Below are 27,933 nucleotides of genomic sequence, written 5' to 3' on the forward strand. Positions count from 1 at the left end.
GTTTTCAATGTCCCAGAGTCTGTGGGTCCCTGCTGCCACCCTCTTAGGGGGCCTTGCTGCCTTTTGAAACTACCCAGGCCCCTCCCTCCCTCCTCTCTACCACCCACCTCCTCCAGGAAGCCTTCCGGAACTGACTCCTAACTCACTCCTTTATGCTGCACTGCCTCCCCATTGGCAGCCTCTCCCACTGTCTCCCAGGACTGGGAGGCTGGGTCCTTGCAACTGCGGCCCATCAGAGACGGTAAGGGGCCACAGAAGGAGACCAGGAGGTGGAGGGAATGGCGCTGTCAGAGTTTCCAAAACCCTGGCCAGCAAGGCCTCCGAGGCCTCTGTTGGGATGAGGGGGCTGCCCAGGCCAGGCACTCCCAGCAGCACAAGGCAGCTTGTGTGAGTGCTTCCCTGCCCAGCCCCACAGGAAACAGCCGGGCCCAGCCCCTCAATAGGCTCATTCAGACCCCAGCTCTCTGGAAAGTACCTCTACTTCCTGCCACCCTCCCACTCTGGCCTGAAGAACCAGGCTACGCAGGCTGCCCCTCTCCTCTTCTGAGAGGCGGCTGGAGGCAGGTGGTTCAGTGGGCAGAGCCTGCCATCTCCATCCCTTCCCGTGGGCTTCACACCCTGAACCCACCTTCCCCGCACCCACCTTTAATGAAAGGGAGTGTGAATGGGTGTGTGAGCTCACTCACTCACCTCCCACCGGAGGGGGAGGGCCCCCTTCCCATACATGCTAAATAGGTAAATGTTGAGCAACAGGCTTTCTGGGGGAGAAGGAATGCTGATCTATATAGCCTTTGCCTCTTCTGTGGTATAAATATTCCTGCCCACAGCATCACCTGGGTGATCACCCACAGCTCTTGCCAACTGCCCATAGTGATAGCTGCAGCCAGGGGGGCAGCCACAGGCCCCTACCTTCTGTGTGGGGGTGGGAGGCTGCCCTCAGTTCTGTGTGCTGCCTTTTTTTCTTTAGAATCAATGCCCTTGGGGCACCTGGGGGCTCCTTCCTTGGACATCTGCCTTAAGCTCAGGTGTGATCTCAGGATCCTGGGGTCGATCCCCTCATGGGGCTCCCTGCTCAGTGGGGAGTCTGCTTCTCCCTCTTGCTCTCTTCCCTGCTCTCCCTCTCCTCCCTGCTCATTCTCTCTCTCTCTAATAAATAAGTAAATAAATAAATAAATATATAAAATCTTCTTTTTTAAAAAGAGAAGAATCAATGTCCTTGCACAGAAGGAGCCCCCCACCCATCAGTCCTCACCGTGAGGGTCTGCCCCTCACCCACACCACGGTCAGCTGGCTCTGCTGGGCCATACCCACCCAGAGGGTCTTGTAGCTCGCACTTGATTCCTCTAGCCCCTCAGACAAGGTTCTGGCATTGCCAGCAAGCGCTGGCAAGAGGGGATAACCGGAGAGATTTCAGCTTAGCCCAGGAGGAAGAGCATTATCTTTCTTGGACATCCTGCCGGACCCCTCCAGTGGCTGAAGCCACCTTGTCAAGTCAAGAACCAACACATTGTGGCTGGTGCCAGATTATCCCTTTACTCAGTCACACAGGGCTTAAGGGAAGCCCCACAGAGGTGAATAGCTTTCTTAAACCGTTTCTATCTCCCCACCCCCTTTCCTAGCCCTGGACCTCTGGGGGACAGAGTAAAAGTTATATTTGGCCCTAATCTCTGCAAAAGGAATAAACCAGAAATTGTTGCAGCTGGTTGGAGGTCAAGGGAGGCTAATTTTGGGAAACTATCTGGAGGCGGTGGCGGCTTTAAAAGATGAGGTATCCCAGTGAGGGACCAAAGGGGCCCCCCACAGCACCCGCCAGCCTTGGGAAACCACAAATATAGCCTGCTCCGGCCATGTGGACCTGGGCACTCTGTCCTGCTCAGCAAACCTTCAGCCCCCTAAGGCCCTGTCTTTAGCCATAGACCCAGGCTCAGAGAGGTCAGCTGTAGTCATCAGTGGCTCCCTAGCTGAGATGGAAACAATAGGGCCGGATCTGACTACTCACCAGGGACTACCATCAGGTCTGCAGCAGGAAGCAATATAGGGCCATGCAGGAAGTTTTGGCCCATTTGAGGTCCAGCACTGCACATGGTCTCCATCTGGCCTCAGAGCCTTTGCTCCTTGGTGGACTCAGGCCGACGAGCTACTACCCCCATGCCTGAAGACATCTGGGAGCATGGCCCAAGAGAGAAGTGGGGATGGGTGGGCGGCCTGTCTGAGCACCATGGTGGGAGGACATGGCATGGAAAGTGTTGCCCAAGAACCAAAGCACAGGGCATTTAGGAGAAGGAATTTGAGCAGGGACCGGTGTGGGGTAGGGATGGTTCCCCTGGAAGTCCATTTCCAGAGTCTACAACCATCAGGCCCAGTGACCCGGTCAAGGATGGTTTTCCTTTAGGCTCGAGAAGGACTAGACCCAGGATGGAGAATCCATCCAGGGGAAGAGAGTCAGAGCTGGCAGAGGTCCCTGGCCCCAGGAACCTCTGAGGAGGGAACCTGAGTTGCTTGGAATGGGTCTGGGCTCCTTTGGAGCCAAGGTCTGGGCTGGACACAAGGAGAGGCTGTGTCTTCTGGCCCCAGGACCAAGCAGGTAATGGGCCACACAGAACCACAAAGCCGCACCAGCCTGGACTCCCTCCCCACAACCTACTCATCCTCTGCAGCCCCCAACTCTTCCAGGCAAGAGTCTACGCTTTGACCCCAGCTCTCTCTCTCTCACGCAGCCTCCTTCTTCGGTGAGAACCACCTGGAGGTGCCCACGGCTACAGCTCTGACTGATGTAGACCTCTGGCTACAATTCTCCACTTTTCAGCCTGAAGCCCTGCTTCTCCTGGCAGCAGGCCAGGCTGACCACCTCCTCCTACAGCTCCACTCCGGATACCTAGAGGTCAGTGCCGTCTCCCTGCTGGCCTCCTCCTCTAGCCCCAAATGGCCCCCAGCCAGCTGGGTGACCTTGTATGATTCACCTTAGCCCCAGGGTCTCTAGGTCCCCACGGCGAGGTGAACAACAGCATTGCTAAAATTGTGACTCCCTCGTGAACTGGCTGTGCCTGCAGCCCTCCACCCGCACTTCCCACTGCAACCCCTGGCTGGCCCTTTCCCTCACTTCGGGCCTGCAGTCCGGGACAGCTGGCGGTCTCTGGTCTCTCGCCACCAGACCCTGGAGCACCACGAGCCCTTGGCCAGGCGCTGCCCCGCCCCCGCCTCCCGTAGTCCTGTCCCGTCCCCATCTCAGCGTGTCCCCTGGCACTCCCCTAGGCTGGGTGCCTTCTCCTGGGACTGGCAACTCTAGGAAGTCCCCTGCCTAGCATCAGTCACCCAGCTGTTCATTTGTCTGTCCATGATGGACCAACCCTATCCTGCAAAGCTTCTTCCTTTTCCCATTTCGTCCAGTCACCACCAGCAAGGAGTCTTCTGGCTCTCTCTCTCTCCAGAGGCTTCCCCTTAACCATGAAGAGTTTGAGAACTTGAGATCTTAGTCCTAATTTGGGAAAGCTCTCTGCTTCCGCACTCCAGCGGGGAGAGGACTAGGACTGGTCTTCAGTTCAACTGCTGCTGCCATTGCTCCCCACTGCCACAAGGTGTCACTGTTGAGTGAAGGCTGGGTACAGCACCGGGGCTGATGCTCTCCCTCTCTGCCAAGTACAGGGGTGCCTCAGCCCTGTGAAGGGGCTCCATACTCGGACCGCCAAGGCCACAGTTCTTAGTGCTCGGCTCTTCCAGTTTCCACACTCTGCCACCACTCACTCTACCATCCGGTCATGAGGACACCACACAGAGCCAGTTCCGGTGCCAACGACATCGAGACAGATCTGTGTTCTCCTCTCCCCAAGGATCCCTCACCCCAGATCCAGGAGCTTTGCTTTATGTAACCTTCAACACAGAGAGCACCTGGAATTGGGCTCCCCGTCCCTGAGCAGCGAGCCTGGCTGCCCCAGTGGTCCCAGGGTGTTCTGGGGATTCTCAGGTGCCCGTTATTCCAGGGGCGAATCTTCTAGATACTGAGGTGATTTTCTGGTGGCTTGCCCCCCTAGGAAGGCTGGGGAGAGTGAAAAATGCAGACTGACTCTCTAGAAAAGCATCTTGCTATATGCCAGTTCTCTGGTTCCCAGCAGGGACCCCAGAGCCCATCTAGACGTGGCTCAGAGATTGTTTCCGTGAGAGTCTGGGGGATGAGTAAGGGAGTGGCAGGAAGGAGATCAGGGCGGCCTGAGAATCCCGTCCCAGCACCTCCAGTCTAGGGACTCCGCTGTGGCAGGCCCGCTTTGTTCTTACAGTAGAAGCAGATGCCCTCAGGATGTGGCTCCCACTCCCATTCCTCCATGTTTCCCCAGGTCACACTCGCCCTGGGCCAGGAGGAGCTAAGGCTGCAGACACCAGCTGGAACCCTGCTGAGCGACTCTGCCATCCACACCGTGCAGCTGACCGTTTCAGACAGCGAGGCCTTGCTGTCCGTCGATGGGTTCCTGAACGCCTCAGCCCCCATCCTGGGAGCTCCCCTGGAGGTCCCCTATGGGATCTTCCTGGGGGGCCCCGGGAGCCTTAGCCTGTCCTACCTGAGGAGGGCTAGCCGGCCCCTGAGGGGTTGCCTCCACGCTGCCACCCTCAATGGCCGCAACCTGCTCCGACCACTGACCCCGGGCGTGCACGAGGGCTGCGCTGAAGAGTTTTCTGCGGACGACAGTGTGGCCCTGGGCTTCTCTGGACCCCACTCCCTGGCTGCCTTCCCGGCCTGGAGCACTCGGGAGGAAGGCACCCTGGAGTTGATCCTCACCACTCGGAGCCAGCAGGCGCCCCTGGCCTTCCAGGCCGGGGGCCAGCATGGGGACTTCCTCTACGTGGACATCTTTGAGGGCCACTTGCGAGCTGTGGTGGAGAAGGGCCAGGGCACAGTACTGCTTCACAACAGCGTGCCTGTGGCCGACGGGCAACCCCATGAGGTCAGCGTCCATGTGGACGCTCACCAGCTGGAGATTTCCGTGGACCAGTACCCCACACGGACTTCCAACCGCGGGGTCCTCAGCTATCTGGACCCACGCGGCAATCTCCTCCTGGGGGGGCTGGGCGCTGAGGCCTCTCGCCATCTCCAGGAACACCGCCTGGGCCTGGCCCCGGGGACCGTCAATGCTTCCCTGCTGGGCTGCGTGGAGGACCTCAGCATCAACGGCCAGAGGCAGGGGCTCCGGGATGCCTTGCTGACGCGCAGCATGACGGCCGGCTGCAGGCTGGAGGAAGATGAGTACGAGGAGGACGCTTATGGGCCGTACGAAGCTTTCTCTACGCTGGCACCCGAGGCTTGGCCCATCATGGAGCTGCCTGAGCCCTGCGTGCCTGAACCGGGGCTGCCGCCTGTCTTTGCCAATTTCACCCAGCTGCTGACCATCAGTCCACTGGTGGTGGCCGAGGGGGATGCAGCCTGGCTCGAGTGGCGGCACGTGCAGCCCACACTGGACCTGAGCGAGGCCGAGCTGCGCAAATCCCAGGTACTATTCAGTGTGAGCCGTGGGGCACGCCACGGCGAGCTCGAGCTGGACATCCCCGGGGCCCAGGCACGGAAAATGTTCACCCTCCTGGACGTGGTGAACCGCAAGGTCCGTTTTGTCCACGATGGCTCCGAGGACAGCTCCGACCAGCTGATGCTGGAGGTGTCTGTGACCGCCAGGGTGCCTGTGCCCACCTGCCTTCGGAGGGGCCAAACCTACATCCTGCCCATCCAGATAAACCCCATCAATGACCCACCCCGTATCATCTTCCCACACGGCAGCCTCATGGTGATTCTGGAGCACACACAGAAGCCGCTGGGGCCCGAAGTTTTCCAGGCTTACGACCCAGACTCCGCCTGCGAGGGCCTCACCTTCCAGCTCCTTGGCACCCCCACCGGCCTCCCCGTGGAACGCCGAGACCAGCCTGGGGAGCCGGCAACGGAGTTCTCCTGCCGGGAGCTAGAGGCCGGCAGCCTCGTCTATGTCCACCGAAGTGGACCTGCCCAGGACCTGATGTTCCGGGTCAGCGACGGACTGCAGGCCAGCCCCCCCGCCACCCTGAAGGTGGTGGCAGTCCGGCCAACGGTTCAGATACGCCACAACACGGGACTGCGCCTGGCCCAGGGTTCCGCAGCCCCTATCTCTTCCACCAACCTGTCGGTGGAGACCAACGCTGTGGGGCAGGATGTGAGTGTCCTGTTCCGAGTCACAGAGGCCCTGCAGTTTGGGGAGCTGCAGAAGCAGGGGGCAGGTGGAGCCGAGGGGGCCGAGTGGCGGGCCACGCAGGCCTTCCACCAGCGGGATGTGGAGCACGGCCGCGTGAGATATCTGAGCACTGACCCGCAGCATCGCACCGAGGACACCATGGAGAACCTGGCCCTGGAGGTGCAGGTGGGCCAGGAGACCCTGAGCAATCTGTCCTTCCCAGTGACAATCCAGAGAGCCACGGTGTGGCTGCTGCAGCTGGAGCCCCTGCACACTCAGAACACCCAGCAGGAGGTGCTCACCACAGCCCACCTGGAGGCCACCCTGGAGGAGGAGGCAGGCCCCAGCCCCACCACCTTCCACTATGAGGTGGTCCAGGCCCCCAGGAAGGGCAACCTGCGGCTACAGGGCACACGGCTGTCAGAAGGGCAGAGCTTCACCCAGGATGACCTGCAGGCCGGCCGGGTGACCTATGGGGCCACGGCACGCACCTCAGAGACAGTCGAGGATACCTTCCGCTTCCGTGTCACAGCTCCGCCGCACTTCTCCCCACTCTACACCTTCCCTGTCCACATCGGCGGTGACCCAGACGCTCCCGTCCTGACCAACATCCTCCTTTCGGTGCCGGAGGGCGGCGAGGGCATTCTCTCCGCTGACCACCTCTTCGTCAAGAGTCTTAACAGCGCCAGCTACCTCTACGAGGTCATGGAGCGGCCCCGCCACGGGAGGCTGGTTTGGAGGGGAACACAGGGCGAGGCCACCATGGTAACGTCCTTCACCAATGAGGACCTGCTGCAGGGCCGGCTAGTCTACCAGCATGACAACTCCGAGACCACAGAAGACGACATTCCCTTCGTGGCAATGCGCCAGGGTGACGGCAGCGGTGGTATGGCCTGGGAGGAGGTGCGGGGCGTCTTCCGCGTGGCCATCCAGCCCATAAACGACCACGCTCCCGTGCAGACCATCAGCCGTATCTTCCACGTGGCCCGGGGTGGCCGGCGGCTACTGACAACAGATGACGTGGCCTTCAGTGACGCCGACTCTGGCTTTGCAGACACTCAGCTGGTGCTGACCCGCAAGGACCTTCTCTTCGGCAGCATCGTGGCTGTGGATGAGCCCACACGGCCCATCTACCGCTTCACCCAGGAGGACCTCAGGAAGAGGCGGGTCCTGTTTGTGCACTCGGGGGCCGACCGCGGCTGGATCCAGCTGCAGGTGTCCGACGGGCGGCACCAGGCCACTGCGCTGCTCGAAGTGCAGGCCTCAGAGCCCTACCTCCGCGTGGCCAATGTCTCCAGCCTCGTGGTCCCTCAAGGAGGCCAGGGCACCATCGACACTGCCGTGCTCCAACTGGACACCAACCTCGACATCCGCAGTGGGGATGAGGTCCGCTACCATGTCACAGACGGCCCACACTGGGGACAGCTGCTCCGGGCCGGCCAGCCTGCCACGGCCTTCTCCCAGCAGGACCTGCTGGATGGGGCCCTTCTCTACAGCCACAACGGCAGCCTCAGCCCTCGAGACACCCTGGCCTTCTCCGTGGAGGCAGGGCCAGTGCACACAGATGCCACCTTGCAAGTGACCATTGCTCTAGACGGGCCACTGGCCCCACTGCGTCTGATCCAACACAAAAAGATCTACGTCTTCCAGGGGGAGGCGGCTGAGATCAGGAAGGATCAGCTGGAGGTAAAGGACGGGTTGGGGGCCCTTCTGGCAAGTCTTCATGCCCGGTGTGCTTGGATGTTCAGGGACACGCCTGTGTCCCTGGGGCCGGGTGTCTGTCTGCATTTTGGGTATGCACCTGTACATGTGCCCAGGGGTGGGCCTCAGAGATTCTGGAGGCGTGTGTGTGTCTGCCCGTGAGCTGGGTGTGCCTCCACATGTTGGGTGCACACACAGACGTGCTGCGCTAACCATGCAGATTCCTGGGCTCCACCCAGACCGTTGCTGAGGTGGAGCCCGAGAACCTGCATTCTAATAAGTTCCCTGGGGGAATCTTCATGGGTACAGACTTTGAGGACTGGAGGCCTTGAAGACAGACCTATTTGATCTCCAGGCTCCCGTGTCCTCAGCTCTCTTCCCCAGACCCCACCCCAGGCCTCAGGACCCGGAAAGAGCTGCTGACCATCCAGGAACATCACAGGGCAACCAGCAGGCCTACTGACCCACTGCGTGACTTCAGGCCTGGTCCTTGCCCTCTCTGCCACACTTCCAATTTCTGAGCCCTCTGTGGTTCCAGCTGTCTCGATTTTGGCGCAGACTGTGGCTAAAGATGTCTGGCATCAGAAAGGCTTTGCCCTGAAGGAGGCAGCATTTGAGACAGGGTTTGAAGGCCCTGGGGTTTCAGTAGCAGAGGACGAGGGGACAGTAGTCTGGGCAGAAAGAACAGAATTCTGGAATGCAGGCAGTATTCCAGGCAAAGGCACAGGACCAGGAATGTGAGTTGGGGGTTGGCGTGTGGTCTTTTGTAGCTGGACCATCAGGCGAGGGAGCACACAGTGGGACCTGGGTTTTCAGGCTCCGTGAAGCCTGTCGTCTATGGAAAGGATGGCGCGCCCTCTGGTGGTGGAGAGAAGCAATAGGGGCTCCATCCGTGTATGTGTGTGTGCATGCGTGTTACCAGGGTGTGTTACGTGTGAGATGTACCTGTGTGTCTGTGTCCACACGTCAGTGTGTGGTGATATTGTACGTATGTGTCACTAACTCTGGGGGCGTGTGACTGTATACATCTCTTAGGTAGTGTGTCTCTGAGGCTGTGTGAGCATGGGACTGGGTGGGCGGGCATTGTGAAAGAGCACAGTCCCCCTCGCCCCAACCAGCTACATGTCTGGGTGTCGTGTGCGCGAACCTGAGTGCGTGTCTGTATGCTAAGGAAGCAGCAGTCAGGGGCTCGGGGTGGAGGGCATGGAGCCTGAGCCTGTTCTGGCCGCCTAGGGACCACAATAGCCTCCCCCCGACCCTCTGTCCACTAGGCAGCACAGGAGGCAGTGGCACCTGCAGACATCGTGTTCTCGGTGAAGACCCCGCCGCGGGCCGGCTACCTGGTGATGCTGTCCCCCAGCGCCTCAGCAGCCGGGTCGCCCAGCTTGGACCCAGTGCAGAGCTTTTCACAGGAGGCGGTGGATGCCGGCAGGGTCCTGTACCTGCACTCCCGCCCAGAGGCTTGGAGCGACGCCTTCTTCCTGGATGTGTCCTCAGGCCTGGGTGCACCCCTGGAGGGTGTCCGCGTGGAGCTGGAAGTGCTGCCTGCTGCCATCCCGCTGGAGACGCACAACTTCAGCGTCCCTGAGGGCAGCACCCGCACCCTGGGCCCTCTGCTGGTCCGCGTGCTGGGGCCTTACTTCCCTGCACTGCCTGGCCTCGAGCTGCAGGTGCTGGAGCCACCCCGGCACGGGGCCCTGCGCAGAGAGGACGGTCCTCAGGAGGGGACCCTCAGCGCCTTCTCCTGGAAAGAGGTACAGCTGTCGGGGAGGCCCTGGGCACGCAGCCCGGCCCTGAGGGCAGAGGGGGAAGCCACCGGCACTTCCCATCTGGGCGCCAAGAGGAGGCAGGGAGTCCCAGGTGTGGACCCCTCTGTGTGAGATACCTGACGTCAGTCCTCCCTCTCTGGCCATATAGAAGTGCTTGTCCTGTTTCCTTTACTCCTTCCCTCCTTCTCTCTGGGAGGAATGGCTGTCCCCATTGCCACCTGCAGGAGCTGAAGCTCTGAGGGCCAGTCTCCCCCGACACCTGAAGGCAGGGCAAGAAGGGTGCTGGGCTCGAGACTCACGCAGCCCCCAGGCTGGCTGGCGCCTGACCGTCCACCGTGGGCCTGCCTGCAGGTGGAACAGCAGCTGATCCGTTATGTGCACGACGGGAGTGAGACGCTGACAGACAGCTTCGTCCTAGTGGCCAATGCCTCAGAGGTGGACCGCCAGAGCCATCCTGCGGCCTTCACCGTCACCATCCTGCCCGTCAACGACCAGCCCCCCATCCTCACCACCAACACAGGCCTGAAGGTGAGAGCAGCCTGGGATCCCCTCCCACCTCCCCTTCCCAAAGAGAGGCCCAGCACGTAGCACCCCCTCGCTGAGCCTCAGCTTCCTTCTCTGAAATGGGGACCATGCCACATGCTTCACGAGGTTGTTGGGAAGAGAGAAGAGTCATTGCACTGAAAACAGAACACAGGTATAAGCCTTCGTTATTGAACACTTATAAGTGCTGTAGCGGCTTTGGGAGTGGCCATCCTTGGCCCTGATCTTCCCTGGACTTGCCCTCAGCAGGAGGCTTTTTTCTAAGGCTCAGGACCAGAACTCCCGAAGAACATTCTTTCTAGCCCTTAAGAGTGGACTCCAGGGGGAGAGGGGTTAAGCTCCTCCCTTCCACCCACGACTGGTGAAGGCCACAACTTGGCTTCCTGAGCTCCTGCCCCTTACGTCCCTGCAGAACAGTGGTGCCCTCACTCAGCACAGGTCAGAGCTGAGGCGCAGGCAGGTCACAACATCTCTCCATGGTCACATGGTCTGTTAGTGGAACAGAAAGGGCATGGCTTGGCCAAGATCACACGAGATAGTGGATGGCCTTGATGCCGGCTTCTAGGGTCAACAGGAGTCGTGGAAGGATTCAGAAGAGAGCTGACTTGGGCTGTCTGTGATGTGAGGCACAGGACACCTTTAATGGTAGAGGATGTACCCGTGTTGAGCGGTCCAGCAGTGGGGAGGCCTGCAGAGCAGTGGGGGTACAGGGTAGGGGCTGCCCTGGAACCGCAGGCAGGTGGTGCTGTGTGGCCTCTTGGCCACCAGATGACACTGTCCACCATGTTTGTGTCAGGAGCCCGGTGCTAAATCCCCACCTCCATACTTTGGTCCCCCTCTCCAGAGCTCATCTGGGGTTAGCCTGGGGCTCGGAGAAGGTGCCCTGCAATCCCAGAGGGCTCGTTTTTTCAGGTATGGGAGTCCCTCCCCCAGACTGCCCAAGTTGCTGACCCAGCTGGGGTCACATAACAGGATCCCAGAAATGGATCTGCCAGGCAGGAGGCTGAGGGGGGCTCCTCTTCGCTCTGAGCATGGGGAGCGGCTGCCCACAGCCCTCCCCCATCTGGTGGGGCCTCATAACTGCCCTGAAAATACCTGAGCCCTCATTGCAGTGCCGCTTCTGAGCCACGAGCCACAGGACAGGAGCCAACCCTCAGCCTCTCTGGCCTCTGTGCCTCCCATGCCCTTCCTTCACCTGGAAGGGGAGCCCATTTATAAACCTCCTGCGAAGTAAAATCACCATTCCTGTAGTGTGTCCAGCGCATGCCCAGACTCACTATGGAGGGTCTAAAGGGAGGCCCTGGCCCTGCCGGTGAGACAGGACCAGGGAAAGACAGTGGCTCCATCAGTCAGGGCTGGGGGGCTCTGAAGGGAGAGAATTTGGTGAGGGGAAGAACTGGGGGCTTCCTGAGGTTGGGGACAGGAGCTGGCCTTGCAGGACAAGCAGGATTAGGGCAGAGAGGAGACTCTGGGCCCTGGGGTGATGTGGAACAGCCAAGTAGGATTCCTACTTAGCTGAATGGGGTGGAGGGCCCTTTGTGAGGCAGAGCCCAGCATCGCCTGGTGCTGAGCTGCAGCCTGAGGGTGATGGCCTCGGGGCCAGGGAGGAGTCTGGTGGGAGAGCACGGAGGGGACAGAAACTTCACAGGCTTGTGTCCCCAGGTGTGGGAGGGGGCCACAGTGCCCTTCCCTCCAGAGGCCCTTAGGAGCACAGACGGCGACTCAGGACCGGAGGACCTGGTCTACACCATCGAGGAGCCCAGCAACGGGCAGGTGGTGCTGCGGGCAGCACCAGGCACCGAGGTCCACAGCTTCACCCAGGCCCAGCTGGATGGCGGGCTCGTGCTGTTCTCGCACAGAGGTAGGTTCTTGGGGAGGCGGGGGGGTGGTGCCCTGAGGATGAGGAGCCACCATGGGCCAGCGAGACCTAACTCCACCCCCACCTGCAGGAGCCCTGGATGGCGGCTTCCGCTTCAGCCTCTCCGATGGGGAGCACATCTCCTCTGGACACTTCTTCCGCGTGATGGCCCAGAAGCAGCTGCTCCTCTCCCTGGAGGGCAGCCGGACGCTGACCGTGTGCCCAGGTGGGTCTGCCACGCAAGGCACGCCTTGTAGGCCAGGTGACACGCCGGGGTCTCTGCCTCGCCAGCCGTTGCAGACCTCGCCCTGGCTCTGGTCCACAGCCAACAGGCCCCTTGTGCCTCTCGCAGGGTCGGTCCAGCCGCTCAGCAGCCAGAGCCTGAGAGCCAGCTCCAGCGCAGGCACTGACCCCCAGCACCTGCTCTACCGGGTGGTGCAGGGGCCCCGACTGGGCCGGCTGTTCCACGCCCAGCACGGCAGCACCAGGGAGGCCCTGGCGAACTTCACCCAAGCCGAGGTAAGGGCCCAGCTCTCTACAGCCACCACGCAGACTCCATTCAGCCCCAGGGGGCCCGATCTGCCTGTGCACCTGGGCACCACTCCCACATCGTGGACAGCAGGCACTCTCTGGCCCCACCACGTCCCAGGCTGAGCCTGCCTTGCCCTCCAGGAGCCACCAGTCCGGTAGGCAGAAGATGGGAGAGATCTCAGCCCAGAGCAAGGCTAGGGTCCTGGGGCACGGCTTCCAGAAGGAAGCTGCGGTTGGACCTCAGGAGCTGGAGAGGGTGCTCTGAGTCAGGGACGCGAGAATATCCCCTGTGGCTAGTGAGGAGCCATGCTTGGTTCAGGCATGGAGTTTGAGATGAAGGCAGCTGCTGGGCTCCTGAGAGGTGGGAGCCTGGGGCTGAGGTCTGGAGCCAGCAAGAAGCAGAGTGGGTCCCGGGGTTGTGATTGGACAGAAGGCAGCCAAGGAGGGTGAAGTGGCAGCGAGGCTGCCATCTCTCTCCAGGGCCTAGTTGTTCCAGAGCATGCCAGAGGCCACCAGTTAAACACTAGAACTCAGAGCCATGGGAAGAGGTCTACTGCAAGGTTGCTGGGTGTGCAGGGCTCTGTGCTAACTGTTGGGGGGGGGCGGGGATGGGGGGACAGCAGCCATCACTTAAATTAACACCCCTTCCAAGTGCAGGAAGTACTTACTGTGAGTGCTGGCAGCCTTGGCTCTCTCCAAAGACAGAGCGGGTGGGGAACTTTCAGGCATGGAGGGAAAGAGGCAGCTCTCACAAGGGATACACAGCAAAAGGTTTCTCATGTCAGCATCTCCCGGGGCCCAGGTTTTCTGTTCTCATGAAGTCCTGGCTTCTGCCCAGGTCTCCTTCCCACGATAAGATATTCGGCAGGCTGGCGGCTGCAGCCGCTGAGCACCCTGGTTCCCAGGGAGCCGCTGTCATTGGATGCCCAGGAAATAGGAGGAAAGAGGACCAGGCCTTCAGGGTCCCACCCCCACCCACACCGCTTTCCCCGCCCGCCGGCAATACATGCAATGACCGTGAATGGCCGCCAGGGGGGCCAGGCTGGCAGTGCCACCCAGGGAAGCCGGGGAAGAGGCTTTGTGGCAGAGACTTTGTCCTGGCTTTGGGGCAGGGGCAGGGCAGGACTAGGTCTTGTCTTGACAGCACCACTGTCCTGCAATACTGAGTTGGGTGGGGCAAGGATCAGGTGTCCCGTTCTGCAGATAAGGAAACTGAGGCTTACAGAGATCAGGTGACTATTCAGAGCGTGCGGCTAGCGAGAGGCAAAACGAGGAATATGACTTCTGACTGTCAGTGAAAGATTTCTCTCACCAGAGGATACCACTTGCTCGCAGAGCTGAGAGGCCCCTCCCCATCTTGCCTGTGACTTGCCACCCCCCAATGGCACACCTCCCATCCACAGAAACTCCTGCAGGGTTCCATCCTCCCAGGCCACTCTTGGGGGTCTCTGCTTCCTGCCACCCTTCAGCCTGGGCCAGAGGTCCCAAATGACAGTCCTTGAGGGCCACATCTGGACCACAGATGTGTTTTATTTGGCGTACACAAGGCATTTAATATTTTAAAATTAATGGTCAACATACAACTTTTGAGGGATTTCAAACAAACACACACACACACTCAAAAGACTGATTTCCAGTTTTTTGGGTTTCTTTTTTTAAAGGTTTTATTGATTCATTTGAGAGAGAGTACGTGCGTGCAAGTAGAGGGGAGGGGCAGAGGGAGAAGCAGACTCCCGGCTGAGCGGGGAGCCTAACCCGGAGATCATGACCTGAGCTAAAGGCAGATGCTTAACCGCCTGAGCCATCCAGGCGCCCCTGACTTCCAGTTTCGTTTCTTTTCTTTTTTTTTGTTTTAAGATTTTATTTGTTTATTTGACAAAGAGAGAGAGAGAGAGATCACAAGTAGGCAGAGAGACAGGCAGAGAGAGAGGGGGAAGCAGGCTCCCTGCTGAGCAGAGAGACCAATGAGGGGCTCGATCCTAGGACCCCAAGGTCATGACCCGAGCCGAGCTAAAGGCAGATGCTTAACTGACTGAGCCACCCAGGTGCCCCTGATTTCCAGTTTCTTGAAAGGCTCTGTTCCCTCCTACAGCAATCAGCTGAGGAGCAGCCACCCATTTCACTGGGGCTCTGCTCCCCCTTTAGAACCGAGGTGACCCCCCTTTAGCATGTGGCTGGCTCCCCTATTAGATGGGGCACTGCTCTCCAGTTCATCACTACCCTGTCCGAGAGTCTCCCACACCCTGGGACCCCAGTTTCCATCTCAATATTGCACAAGCCCTGTTTTTCTGAGGAGGAAACAGATCCCCTCCCCTAAAAGGGGAAAACAAGAGATAAGACCAGAGAACATGTTTGGATTAGCAGGGGGAAGAATGGAGCATACTTCTTCATGGAAGTGAGGACTATCCCTGGGTGTTTACCAAGCAGACAGGCGTGGAGAACAGCAGGTGTGGTGGGAGTGGGGTCAGAATGGGGTCTTTGTGGTCTGAGGAGAAGCCACTGTACTAACTATCTAAACAAGAAGGACAGTTGGAAAACTACATTGGAAAAGTCTCGCTCTGGGCTTCGGTGTTCAGAACAGCTGTAGAGGGCAGGGATCAGGGGTCAAAGCTGGGACACGGGAAGCTATGGCGATAATCCAGGCCAGAAGTGATGGCGTTCGAGAGAGGGAGGAGTCAGGGACGACTCCACGGCAAGAACAGAGCTGCCATCAGAAAAGCAGGAGGAGGGGCGCCTGGGTGGCTCAGTGGATTAAGCCGCTGCCTTCCGCTCAGGTCATGATCTCAGGGTCCTGGGATCGAGCCCCACATCGGGCTCTCTGCTCTGCAGGGAGCCTGCTTCCTCCTCTCTCTCTGCCTGCCTCTCTGCCTACTTGTAATCTCTCTCTCTGTTAAATAAATAAAAAATCTTTAAAAAAAAAAAAAGAAAAGAAAAGAAAAGCAGGAGGACTAGGAGAGGCACGCAGGTCGGGAGGCTGTCTGGTACAGGTCAGCTCTGAGCTGGTCCTTAGACATCCTCACGGAGCTGTCAGGAAGCAAGTGGATATGTGAGTCTAGAGTTCGGGAGAGAGCAGTCCGAGCTGGGGACAGAAGTAAGGGGGTCACCCGCAGAGCTGACCTGGGATGATACGTGGGATGTGCCTGTAGATAGAGGAGACTCTAGAGGCCATGCTATAGGCATTGGGGAGAAGAGGGGGGACCATGGAGTCTGTGAAGGAGGAGCTAACGAGACAGGAGGAAAACATGAGAGTGGGACGTGCTGGAAGCCAACGGGTGTTAGAGGAAGGAATGCACGATGATGTCCAGCGCCGCGTGCTGAGCAGGCGAGCAACATGAGGCCCATGAACCCACCGTTGGGTCTCACAATGCAGACACCGTGGGTACCTTCAGTGAGGACAGGAGCAAAGGCCTGTGTAGCCTGCACTCAGGACAGCATAGAGCAGGTTCTAGACTATTCTTTTTGGAGTTTTGCTATAAAGGAGAGCAAAATGTGGAGAGGGGTGACACATGTTGGTGGAAAAAGTGAAGTCACGGGTCTTTTCTTTAAGAGGGAAGAGAGGAGGTGGCTGGGGGCTGGGTGCGGTCAGTTAAGCACCCAAGTAGATTTCAGCTCTGGTGGTGATCTCAGGTCATGAGATCAAGCCCTGCACTGGGCTCTGTGCTTAGCGCAGGGCTTGCTGGAGTTTCTCCCTCTGCCCCTCTCTCCCACGCACGCACGTGCTCTTGCTCTCTCTCAAAAATAAATAAAATAAATCTTTAAAAGGAAAAAAGACGGAAGAGAGAATAACATGGTTGAGTAATGATGGGAATGTTCTCTTTTGGGGGGGAAATTTTTGCGACAGGAAAAAGGAGAGAGCTGGTGAAACGGTGTCCTCAGTGGGGAAGAGGGGCAGGGACCCAGGGCAGAAGTGGAAGGTCCAGCTGCCGAGAGAGAAGCGTTCAAATACTGCTTTTCTTGCGGGCTCAGAGAGGGGAGGTGATTTGCCTGAGGAAGCAGAGCACAGATTTCACAAGGCATCAGGCTCCAGATCCAGTGTCCTCACTGCCGCATGACTGCCGATCGTGACCCACTGAGCTAGTGAGGGAGAGCACAGGTCACAGACATGGAGCCAGGAGAGCCAACAGTGAGGCTGGGCACCAGGGGCTCGTCAAGGAGACTGCAAGGGGCTCCCAGGCACCAGGGGCTCAACCTGCCTCTCATCCCAAAATGGGGTCCCTCCCCAGGTGTATGCTGGGAATGTTCTGTATGAACACGAGATGCCTCTTGAGCCCTTCTGGGAGGTTCACGACACCCTGGAGCTCCAGCTGTCATCACCCCCTGCCCCGGATGTGGCTGCCACCCTTGTTGTGTCTGTGTCCTTCGAGGCTGCCTGTCCCCAGCGCCCCAGCCGCCTCTGGAGGAACAAAGGTGAACTGTATGATGGGGGGACACTGGGCAAGTCCAGAAAGGAGGGGACACAAGGCCGGGGTCAGCAGCTCCCACGTCAGTTCCCAGGATCTGGGAAGTTAAGGGAGGGTGAGCAGGTGGGGACATTTTGAGGTCAGAGTGGAGACATGATCCTTATCCTCCAGGGGTCCCTGAGCCCCACCCTGGGGTACCTGGTCTGAGGGAAAAGGCACAACCTTGCCGTGGGGGTCCTGGTCTGAGGCTCTGAGGTCTTTCTTCAGCGGACAGGACCTTCATAGCCTACGTCCCACCCTTAGGTCTCTGGGTCCCGGAAGGCCAGCGGGCCGAGATCACCACGGCCACCCTTGATGCCTCCAACCTCCTGGCCAGCATCCCGTCACCCCAGCGCCCAGAGCATGACGTGCTCTTCCAGATCACACAGTTCCCCACCCGGGGTCAGCTGCTGGTGGCCGAGGAGCCCCTCCATGCCGGCCAGCCCCACTTCCTGCAGTCCGAGCTGGCCGCAGGGCAGCTGGCCTATGCCCACGGCGGCGGGGGTACCCAGCAGGATGGCTTCCGCTTCCGCACCCACCTCCAGGGGCCAGCGGGGGCGTCCGTGTCAGGACCCCAGACCTCAGAGGCCTTTACCATCACCGTGCGGGATGTGAACGAGCGGCCACCGCGGCCCCAGGCATCCGTGCCGCTCCGGCTCACCCGGGGCTCCCGCGCGCCGGTCTCCCGGGCCCAGCTCAGCGTGGTGGACCCGGACTCGGCGCCCAGAGAGATTGAGTATGAGGTGCAGCGGGCTCCCCTCAATGGCTTCCTGAGTCTGGTGGGGGCCGGCCCGGGGCCAGTGACCCGCTTCACGCAGGCCGACGTGGACGCTGGGCGGCTGGCCTTCGTGGCCAATGGGAGCAGCGTGGCTGGCATCCTGCAGCTGAGTGCATCTGACGGGGCCAGCCCTCCCGTGCCCATGTCCCTGGCCGTGGACGTCCTGCCGTCGGCCATCGAGGTGCAGCTGCGGGCGCCCCTGGAGGTGCCACAGGCTGTGGGGCGCTCCTCCCTGAGCCGGCAGCAGCTGCGTGTGGTGTCAGACCGGGACGAGCCGGACGCCGCCTACCGCCTCACCCGGCGGCCCCAGTTCGGGCAGCTCCTGGTGGCTGGGCAGCCGGCTGCCTCCTTCAGCCAGCTCCAGGTAGACCAGGGGGAGGTAGTCTTCGCCTTCACCAACTTCTCCTCCTCTCTCGACCACTTCAGCATCCTGGCGCTGGCCCGAGGGGCCAATGCGTCCGCCACGGTGAACGTCACTGTCAGGGCTCTGCTGCGTGTGGGGGCTGGTGGGCCATGGCCCCAGGGGGCTACCCTGCGCTTGGACTCCACCATCCTCGATGCTGGAGAGCTGGCCAACCGCACGGGCAGTGTGCCCCGTTTCCGGCTCCTGGCGGGCCCCCGGCATGGCCGCGTGGTACGCGTGCCCCGGGCCAGGACGGAGCCCAGCAATAGCCAGCTTGTGGAGCAATTCACCCAGCAGGACCTTGAGGACGGAAGGCTGGGGCTGGAAGTGGGCAAGCCGGAGGGCCCATCCCCTGGCCTCATGGGCGACAGTCTCATTCTGGAGCTGTGGGCATGGGGTGTCCCCCCCGCTGTGGCCACACTGGACTTTGACACTGAGCCTTACGATGCGGCCCGACCCTACAGCGTGGCCCTGCTCAGTCTCCCCGAGCCTGCTCAGACCGAAGCAAGGAAACCAGAGAGCAGCACCCCCACGGGGGAGCCAGGCCCGTTAGCCTCCAGCCCCGTGCCCACCGTGGCCAGCGGGGGCCTCCTGGGCTTCCTGGAGGCCAACATGTTCAGCGTCATCATCCCTGTGTGTCTGGTCCTCCTGCTCCTGGCACTCATCCTTCCTCTGCTCTTCTACCTCCGCAAACGCAACAAGACGGGCAAGCATGACGTCCAGGTCCTGACTGCCAAGCCCCGCAATGGCCTAGTGAGCGACAACGAGACCTTCCGCAAGGTAGAGCCGGGCCAAGCCATCCCGCTCACAACAGTGCCCAGCCAGGGACCCCCACCGGGGGGCCAGCCTGACCCAGAGCTGCTGCAGTTCTGCCGGACACCCAACCCTGCTCTCAAGAATGGCCAGTACTGGGTGTGAGCCCGGGCCTGGGCCAAAATGCTGATCAGGCCAGGGACAGGCTTGCTCCGGCCCCGGCCCCATTGCTCCCATGCCCTGGTGCTGTCTGAGTATCCCCAGAGCCAGAGACACCTGGGGACATCTGGGGTGAAGGGTGCTGGGAGGAGGTCCCTGGGGTCCGGGACCAAGCGGAGTCAAGAGCTAGAATCCCCCCAGCTTTCTCTAGGCCTGGAGAACTGCAAGGGTGCGGGCCAAGGTCAGAGGCAGGCTTGGAGTCAGTCCCCCTGCCCTGGAGCTAGTTTGGGCTGTCAAAACCAGAGTGACCTCCTAGACATGTCAGGACTCTGGATCCTGGGTCTGTGATCTTGGGTAAGTCACAGCTGACCCAGAATGCTGAGAGGGCAAGGAGAGGAGAGGGCTGGGGAGGCAGATGGGGATTCCTGGCTTTTCCACTCCAAGCCAGGCCTCCCTTTGTCTCTGCCCCAGAGCTGATGGGAAAACTTTTTCCCCTGGTTTTTAGGGAGATGGTATTCCCTGGAGCAGAGGGCAGGAGGAGGGAGCCCCTCCACTCTCTAGGAGACATAAGCCAGTAGAATAATACATTCAGGGAACAAGATAGGGTGGGTTGCTCTGGGGATGGGTTTATTTAAGGGGGATTGCAAGGAAGCTATTTAACACAGTGTCGAGCTCGCCCAGACTGAGGGAGCTCCTGAGAGTGTGGGAGGGAGGAAGGTCTGAGGCCAGTTCATACCCAGAGTCCCACCTTGACAGGCTGAGGGCGAGGTAGGCTGGGGCCTACCTGCTGGGCTGGGGAGTATGTGGGTCTCAGGCCAGAGGTCACTACAATGCCTGTGCTCCCCCAAGGACTGGGGGTGAGCAGTTGAGGACACTCAACTTCATGGGGCCTGGATAAACAGTGTTGTGGAGGTTCTGGACAGATGCGTGTTGTTTGTCTGACCATGCACTGGGCCCGTGTCCACACTGGCCTGCACTCCTCTGGGGCAGGCCATCCCACCAGGCCTCAGCCAGCAGGCTGGACAGGGCCATGTGAGCCCTCAGTGTCCACCTCCAGGGGCCTTTCAGATCTCCTCTGCCCCTACCTGTGTAAGCAGGTGGGCCAGTCTTTGTGGGATGGGACCAAAGCCCTTTGGCTTAGTAGAGATAGGCTAGGGCCCCTCCGTGGAGCTCAAACAAACAATGAAATCAGGAGATGTATTAAACGTCCCAGCCATAGATGTCTTAGCCTGAGTTCTGGCCTCCACAACCTCGTCCTTCTCCACCTACCTCTCAAGTGCTTGGAGCAGCAAAGGTCAGGAGACTGAGGGGATTACATAGGGATCCCAAGGCTGGGACCTGGTGCTGTGGGGGAGACGAGGGGACCGCCACTGGTGCCTTCCCTTGGTTCCCTGGAGATTTCCACAAGGAACATTTCTGTTGGTCTCCGCCCCCCAACAAGAAGACCAAGGGTACCCCTTCTCGAAGGCAGGATAAGCAGCAAGGATTCTGAAAAGCCAGCTGCCCCGAGATCTCTATCCTCTGGTTAGAGACGTATTTGAGATACAGGGTCTCCAAAAGACCCTCTATGAGCTGCTCAGGAGTCACGACCCCTGCCCCTCTCCCTTTTGAGAGTTATGGGCAATGAGGACAGATTCTGGATCCCAGGTGATGCTGCCTGGCAGTAAGTGGATGTCCTCAAAGGAAACACAGTGTGGGAGGTAAGGGATCTGGGATTTGGAGCCCAGGGCCTCAGCACAGTCAGACTGGGGTTGGACAGCCCCAGCCAGCCTTTGACAGCTGACCGGTGTCTGGGGACCAGAAGCACCCCTTCCTTGTGTCTCCATATCGGGAACATCTGAATCAGGAACTAGGGCAAGAAAGGAAACTCCCTCTTCCCCACTGTGCTGTCCCCAGAGCGCCCTGCCAAGACGCCTCTTAGCATCCCCTTCCCATCCCAGCATTCCCCAGATCCTCCTCCACTCTCAAGATGTGGGCAGGTCACCTGGAATCCTGGACTATCAGTACTGAAAGGGCCCCCAGGGGACCAAGGGCAGGCTGAGAATCAGAGAGGGCTGTCCAGTCACACACAGCCAGGCAGCACTAGCCAACTCTTCTTGCCACACTGAAGAGCCTGTCCGAGGCCCGTATATGGGACCCCCACAGAGACCCCTCTCCAGCAGGAGTTCCAAATCCCAACAACCTGGCTTCCTTCTACAGCCTACTCTCTCTGGCACCCCTCGGGCCAGCCTCATACAAGGGGCCCTGCCAAGGGAGCCTCCACGCCACACCCCAGGCACTGTGCCCTGCCTCTTCCTAGAGCTTGGGGCCAGATCCTCAGGGCCCTCATATCTGACGCCAGACTCCACCCAGGGCGACCAGTTTCCCTGGGAGTGTAACTCGAGACAAGGGTGACAGACCCGCCAGGCAGGATCTGGCCTCATCTCCTATTTCCCGCCCCTCCCAAGACTGACGACACCCTCTCTGTTCGCTCAGCCCAGCCTATCCTGCCCCCCCACCCCAGCGAGCTGGCACAGGCTGACACCGCTCCAGCTCCTTTAAGCCTCTGCTGACCAGGGGGCCAGCACCCAGGGCATTGTGCACAGGGCTCCATGAGGACCTGGGAGAAGGTCTTTCACTGGAACACCGAATCTGGAACCCACTCTAAATGTGGGGCCTCCATTTAAGTAAATCCCTTGCAGATTTCAGACAGGCCCCCAAGGCTTAAAGGGATTGTTATCCACTTTGCAAAATAACTCACTCTCCCCTTACTTTAAGAAGGCAGCTCCTCCCAGGCACTGAGATAGAAGCCAACCTGGGCACAAGTGTTTAGGAATGTGTGGGAGCATTCTGACCCTCTTCTGTACACACACACACACACACACACACACACAGTGCACTTATGCACATGGCTGTGTACTTTAGACCTTCAAACACACCCCGCCAACATAAATACCTGCCCACGTAATACGTATGCCCACACATCCATACAGGCGCACACACAAACTTGGGAGAGAAGTACTCCGCACTTGTGGGCCCTCCTATAGGCCTCAAAGCTGCCCATGGGGAACCAAGGGCTGGGACTCCCTGACCATCCAGAGGCCCAGACTGACATCAGCGGAGCCAGGAAGTGGAACCACAGCAGGAGACCGTATGGGGAACAGGGTAGGGATGGCCAGAGGGCCCAGTTCTTGGGGTCCCCAGCTTGGAAGTCCTGCCCACCACCCTAAATGCTTTTAGCCGCTTAGATGCTAAAGAAGGGACTCCCTCTGAGCCCCTCTCCTAGTGCTAGGAGCTGGCCCTTTACGCGGAGCTACTCGGGCTGGAACCATCATCCCCCAGTAGGAAGCAGAGACATGGACCTCCTTGCCCTGCCCCCACTCCACATTATCTCCCGACTGGGATAGGAATGGCCAGGTGCTGGCATCTTTCTCTAGGCCCCGAAGATTCAGGATTTTTTTTTTTAAGATTTTATTTATTTATTTGACAGAGAGAGATCACAAGTAGGCAGAGAGGCAGGCAGAGAGAGAGAGAGAGGAGGAAGCAGGCTCCCCGCTGAGCAGAGAGCCCGATATGGGGCTCAATCCCAGGACTCTGGGATCATGACCTGAGCCGAAGGCAGAGGCTTTAACCCACTGAGCCACACAGACACCCCTAGATTCAGGATCTTAAAGGAATGGAGGTACCTGGGCAGCCCCCAGAGTGCTCTGGTTGGGTTTCCGTTCCTTGCCACACCACATGAGGAGGCCCTGGCAAATGGCGGGAGCCAGGATGGGAGCCAGCCCTGCTGGAGCCCTCTCTCCACAGCCCCTCTCCTACCCGAGGTTGGCTCAGAGTTCACACTGTCCCTGTCTGGTCTCCACTGGGATTAGTGGGCAAGGGCATTTGGGGCCAAAAATGCTGTGGGAGATGCCCATAGGGATCCACCCAGCCCTTCCTGAAGAGTCCCAGACATGCCAATGAGTAACTACCACACCATGACGTGCCCCCTAACCCAGGCGTGCCAACGGGCTGCAGAGGGGAAGCCCAAAGTGGGCAGGCAGCCGGCTCTGCCTGCTTCCTTCTTTTGTGAGAGAGCGTGGGGTCTTTCCATGGAAGGGGCAGCCATGCGGCTGCTAACACTGAGTGTGTGCGGCTACCCTCAGTCACATGCTCTTCTCGGTGTCATGAGGTACAGTATTCAACTGATAGCTGCTGTCCTCACTAAGGATGCCAGCTCCTTGGGAGCGCCTGGGTGGCTCAGTTGGTTAAGCATCCAGCTCTTGATTTTGGCTCAGGTCATGATCTTAGGGTGGTGAGATCACGCCCCAAGTCAAGCTCTACGCCCAGTGTGAATAAATTCTCTCTCTCTCTCTCTCTTCCTCTGTCCCTCCCCTCCTCACACACGTGCTCTTTCTCTTTAAAAAAAAAAAAAAAAGGAGAGAGAGAGAGAGATGCCCCCTCCTCAGAGGATAACTGGTGGGTGGTTGCACTATGTTCCTTCACAAGGCAGATGTCCTAAGACCCCCTGAAGACAAAAGTAACCCTTGGTTAGATCAACCAGTGGCCAAGAAGGGAATTTCAAGGAGCTCCCATGCCCCTCAACCTGGGCACTGCCAGCTCTGTTAGCGCAAAAACTCAAGCTAATGCCAAGGCTTCCTCTGGTTGCCTTGTAAGCTCACAGAGGGCTTAGGCGACCCTGTCTCTGGGTCCTGGAGGCCGAAGTTGGATGAGCTGTCTAAGTCTTTGTCGCTCAAAGTGTGGTCCATGGACCCGGAGGAACAGAAGCATTCGGGAGCTTATTAGAAGTAAGAACTCCAGGGACACATAGCCAGCTCAGACAGAAGAGCGTGAGACTCTTGGTCTCAGGGTTCGCTGAGCCCCATGTTGAGTAGAGAGATTACTTAAAAATAAAATCTTCAAAAAAGAAAAAGAAAAAATGAGGGCTCTCAGGCCTCATCCCAGATCAGCTGAAACAGACTCTGCATTTTAACAAATAGTAAAGTTAAGACACATTGACTTAGGTCCTACCCCTCCACCTCCAAATGGAGAAACAGCTCAGAGAGGCAGGGACAAGGTCAAGAGCATGGTAAGTCAATGGCAGAGCTAGAAAGAGGTCAGACCCCATGATCCAGTTCCAGAGTTTTGTCTTTCAACTCAAGTCCCTATATCCTCACAGATTTGGGGGGACAGGGTTCTGTTGTGGGGGTTCCTGCTCAGGAGCCTCCACTGAGGACAAAAGGGGAGCAGAGGAGGATGAGGCCAGTAGCCAGGTCTGATCAGTGGGGAGGGTCTGCAGAAGCAGCTCACTTCCACACTTACCTTCCAAGACAGGCTCCTGGAACATACAGCAACCCCCTGCCACACCACCTTCTGCAATCCAGCTAGTTCTTCCCTCCCCACCCATCTGGGTTTCACCTGTATAGGGAGGGACAAAAGGAGGGGTCCAGCCAAAGCCCCCAGTCAGGGCATTGGGTCTCCCGCACAGTAGAGCCGCACCAGCCAGCAGAGGAAGGGGAAAGAAGCTGGCCATCAGGCCACAACGCAGGCCTGGTCAAGAAGGAGGGCATGGGCCTCCCATAGCACTCTGTCCTGTCCTGCAGGGGTGGGAAGCGAGGGAGGCTGGACCGCTCACTGTCCCTTCTGGCCCCAGAACAAATGCCGTGGCCCCCCAGCCTATGTGCTGTCCTGGTGCTGTGCATGCCTTTGAGAGCCCCAACTCCCTTCCCCTGCCAGGTTGCTGAGGCCCCCAGCTCTCTGTCCCTTGCAGTAAATATAGTTCAAGGCTGTGTGCCCATCGGGGGCAATGGCCAGCCGGGCCCAGGACTAGGTTCATAGCAGATGTTCGGTAAACGTTTGTTGACAGAATAGAGCCCCTCCCTTCCCGCAATCCAAAAGGTCTCTAACCCTCAATCCCACTCTGACCCCGTATCCTGACTTCCCATCTGGTTCCCCTGGCTTCCCTCATCCCTAGGAGTGCTAGTGGGGCTCCCAACCACAGCTCTGGCCCCCAGATCCCTTCCAGGGCCCAGGCAGACCTGGCCCCAGGTCCTAAGTTTCTAAGGAGCAGGTTTAAACTATTCCTGCCAGACTCTTCAGCACCCACTTCTCTCTTCCTCCGCACTTACCCATGGCTCCCTCCTACCAGATGCCTGGCGTCTAGCTCTCAGAAGCACATGGGCAGAACACTTCGACCCAGTCATATGTGGGAGCCTACCACTGATGCAATCAAACTGATTAAATGGGACAGGAGGAGGAGACAACCCAGGACTCCCTGACACTTGCCTTCCCCTGCCCTACAGCTCCTCCTCAGATCGTCCTGGAGCCACTGGCCACCATGCCAGCTGTTCTAACCACTGTAAGGCCTACCTGATCCCAACCTTCCGCGGAGACGAGTCAAGGGCTTCCCCAGCTTTACCTGGCCCAGAGGACCCTGTTTTCGGTTGGAGGTCTCAAGAGTCCCAGCCTACCTCCTGGAGGCTCGAAACCCTTCCAGATGCCAAAGATGCACCTTCCAGCAGAGGGACTCCTGGCATCGAGAGGCATCGGGATAAGTGTGAGCCAGGGATGCCAGACACGCGGGCCAGGGCAGAGACCTCCAAGAGCCAGACAGCAGCAGGGAGAACCCTGTCAGGTCTTGTTGGGGAAGGTGGAGCCTCTTCTACAGGGCTATTGGTTGAGCAAGCAGGCAGGTGGGTGAGGCTGGAGGAGGCCGAGCGCTCCTGGAAGTCTGTGAGTCAGGGCAGAAGGGTTCCTCCTGAGTCAGCCCTGCTAACAGGTTGCCCTGTGAGGCAACTAGGGCAGGACCCATGGACCCGAGAAGGTTCCAGGCCCTGGGACTTCAGCCCCTCTGCCCCATGAGCTGCCCTGCCTGAGAAGTTCAGTCTGGGGATAGATGCGATGAACTAGAGGAGGGAGGGCAGCGACGGTGATTGTGTCTGCCCAATGAACTTGTACAAGTCCACGCACCTGTGAATGGGATGTTCGACCCTAGCAAGTTCGCAGCCAGGCCTGGGAGAGCTTGCTACCTGCTTCTGCCTACAGCCCCGCCTCCTGTCTTCATTTCTGCCCAGTTCCCAGTTCCTACGCCCATGAGTGGTACATGATGGGTCTGGGGCCCCACCCCCTTGCCTGCATTAGAACCTCTCAACCAAGGCTGCTTTTCAAAGTGTTGTTGCAAAGCCCTTAGAACAGCACCAGGCACATAGTAAATGCTCAGTAAATGTTGGCTATTATTATCAGTGCTGTTATAATGGTGGTTATTATTGGATTGGCTAGCATATGGGTCTGACATATTGTAGAAGCTTAAGAAATGTTCAGATTGACATTATTGTTATTACTATGATTTACAACAGCCATCTTGGTGCCTGGCACAGATTACATGCTAAAAAATGCTCAGTCCTGGAGCATCTGGAAATTCCCCATTTGGAAAAGAGGGACATCCACACGTTCTCCTTTGCTGGGCTTTGGCGGGAAGAGTGAGGTGTGCAGACAGGTTCAAGTTCTGGCTAGAAACTGGCAGCCACACTGACCTCCATTCCTCCACCCCACCCTACTGATCCGGAAGAGCTGGAGGAAGCTTGACCCCAGGGACCCAAGAGGGAGGAGTCACACTTGAACCTACCTAGCTAGTGGAGGAAGGCAGGGTGGGAGGAAGGCAGGGTGGGAGGGAGGGTGGGCCCAGGGAGGACCAGAGCATGCGGGATTCCAAGAGAGGGGAGCCTGGACTATGCCTGAAGGACAGGGAGTGCCAAGCTTAAAACGGGAACCGGAGGGCAGGGGCCAGATGACATGGAGCCCGTGGGACCAGAAGACAGGGGCTCTGGGGATCAGGCTGAGAGAAGCTCCCGTGGAATTCCCAGTCTGATAGAGAGTAGCCACCCGCCTGGAGTCAAGCTGTGCTGGGCTGGAAGCTTGTCCTTCCCCACTGTCCTCCTGCCAGGGCCAACCCTTTAAGATACAGAACTGTGGTGGGGAGCAGGGGACTGCTGAGACCCTGGGCCAGAACTATGCATCCAGGCGCCCCCCACCCCCACTGCCCGTTTGAGGGAACTCAGTGGGAGCCTTAGGAGTCAACCAGGTTGGAATGCCACCATCCCTCCTACATAGTGGGCCGCCCCCCCACCAAGCTCAGGCCAGCCCAACCAGGCTGGGCTTCAGTGCCAGGGAGGGAGGAGGCAGCCCGCTCTACCCCTGGGATGGCACAGCCTCCTACTCCCCAGAGGACAAGGAGTGGCTCTCCGGGCCACCCTGGCCTCATACCCAGCCTTCCAGCGGAATGAGCAGGGAAACAGTGCATACATCCTTCCCACCCTTTCCCAAGCCATGCCTTGCTGAGAAAGGGGGAAACACTCCCCAGAACAAGTCCCTGGATCCTGGGGGATGTGGGAGGTGATGTCAGGGAGGAAGCACGCTTTCAGCCACCAGCTGCTGCAGCAACACACGCACACAGACACACACGTGCACATACGCACACACGTACAGGCACGCACACACGCACGCATGCACACGCACACTCCCACGTGCACACACATTCACAGGACTGCCCCACGTGGCAGTGCACACATGCGTGTGCAGAGGCATTCCCTGACAGCAGACGACCTGTGCAAACCACAGCCCACACACCTCCTCTCCCGAAGATGTGAGACACAGACCTGCAGACATCCCAAGTCCTGGGGCAGTGAGCACCGCGGGGGTGTGAGGGGGTGCTGCCGCCCTGAGCAAAACGAACACCAGCTCCCCCCAGGGCTGCCTTCTAACCAACAGACAGTTAAAATCTAACTTTTGCCTAGAAGCGTTTATTTGCAGATGAGAATGTGTGATGTCTGGAGTGCGCAGGAAGCTAGGGATGGGGAGTAA

General features: G+C 59.0%; 1 protein-coding gene across 1 annotated transcript in view; it reads left to right on the forward strand.

The window, feature by feature from the left end:
* CSPG4 (chondroitin sulfate proteoglycan 4) overlaps window positions 1-26,296 on the forward strand; it is a 42,131-nt gene extending 15,835 nt beyond the window's left edge. Inside the window, exons 2-10 of the mRNA XM_046009341.1 lie at window positions 2,718-2,881; window positions 4,329-7,868; window positions 9,155-9,637; window positions 10,004-10,180; window positions 11,858-12,056; window positions 12,145-12,279; window positions 12,406-12,572; window positions 16,808-16,991; window positions 17,288-26,296. Coding sequence (XP_045865297.1) covers window positions 2,718-2,881; window positions 4,329-7,868; window positions 9,155-9,637; window positions 10,004-10,180; window positions 11,858-12,056; window positions 12,145-12,279; window positions 12,406-12,572; window positions 16,808-16,991; window positions 17,288-19,122 — 6,884 coding nt within the window. The 3' untranslated portion in view covers window positions 19,123-26,296. The remainder of the gene's footprint in view (window positions 1-2,717; window positions 2,882-4,328; window positions 7,869-9,154; window positions 9,638-10,003; window positions 10,181-11,857; window positions 12,057-12,144; window positions 12,280-12,405; window positions 12,573-16,807; window positions 16,992-17,287) is intronic.
* Window positions 26,297-27,933: the final 1,637 nt, after the last annotated feature.

This window comes from Meles meles, chromosome 6, assembly GCF_922984935.1.
Source record: "Meles meles chromosome 6, mMelMel3.1 paternal haplotype, whole genome shotgun sequence".
Classification (NCBI taxonomy): Eukaryota; Metazoa; Chordata; class Mammalia; order Carnivora; family Mustelidae; genus Meles; species Meles meles.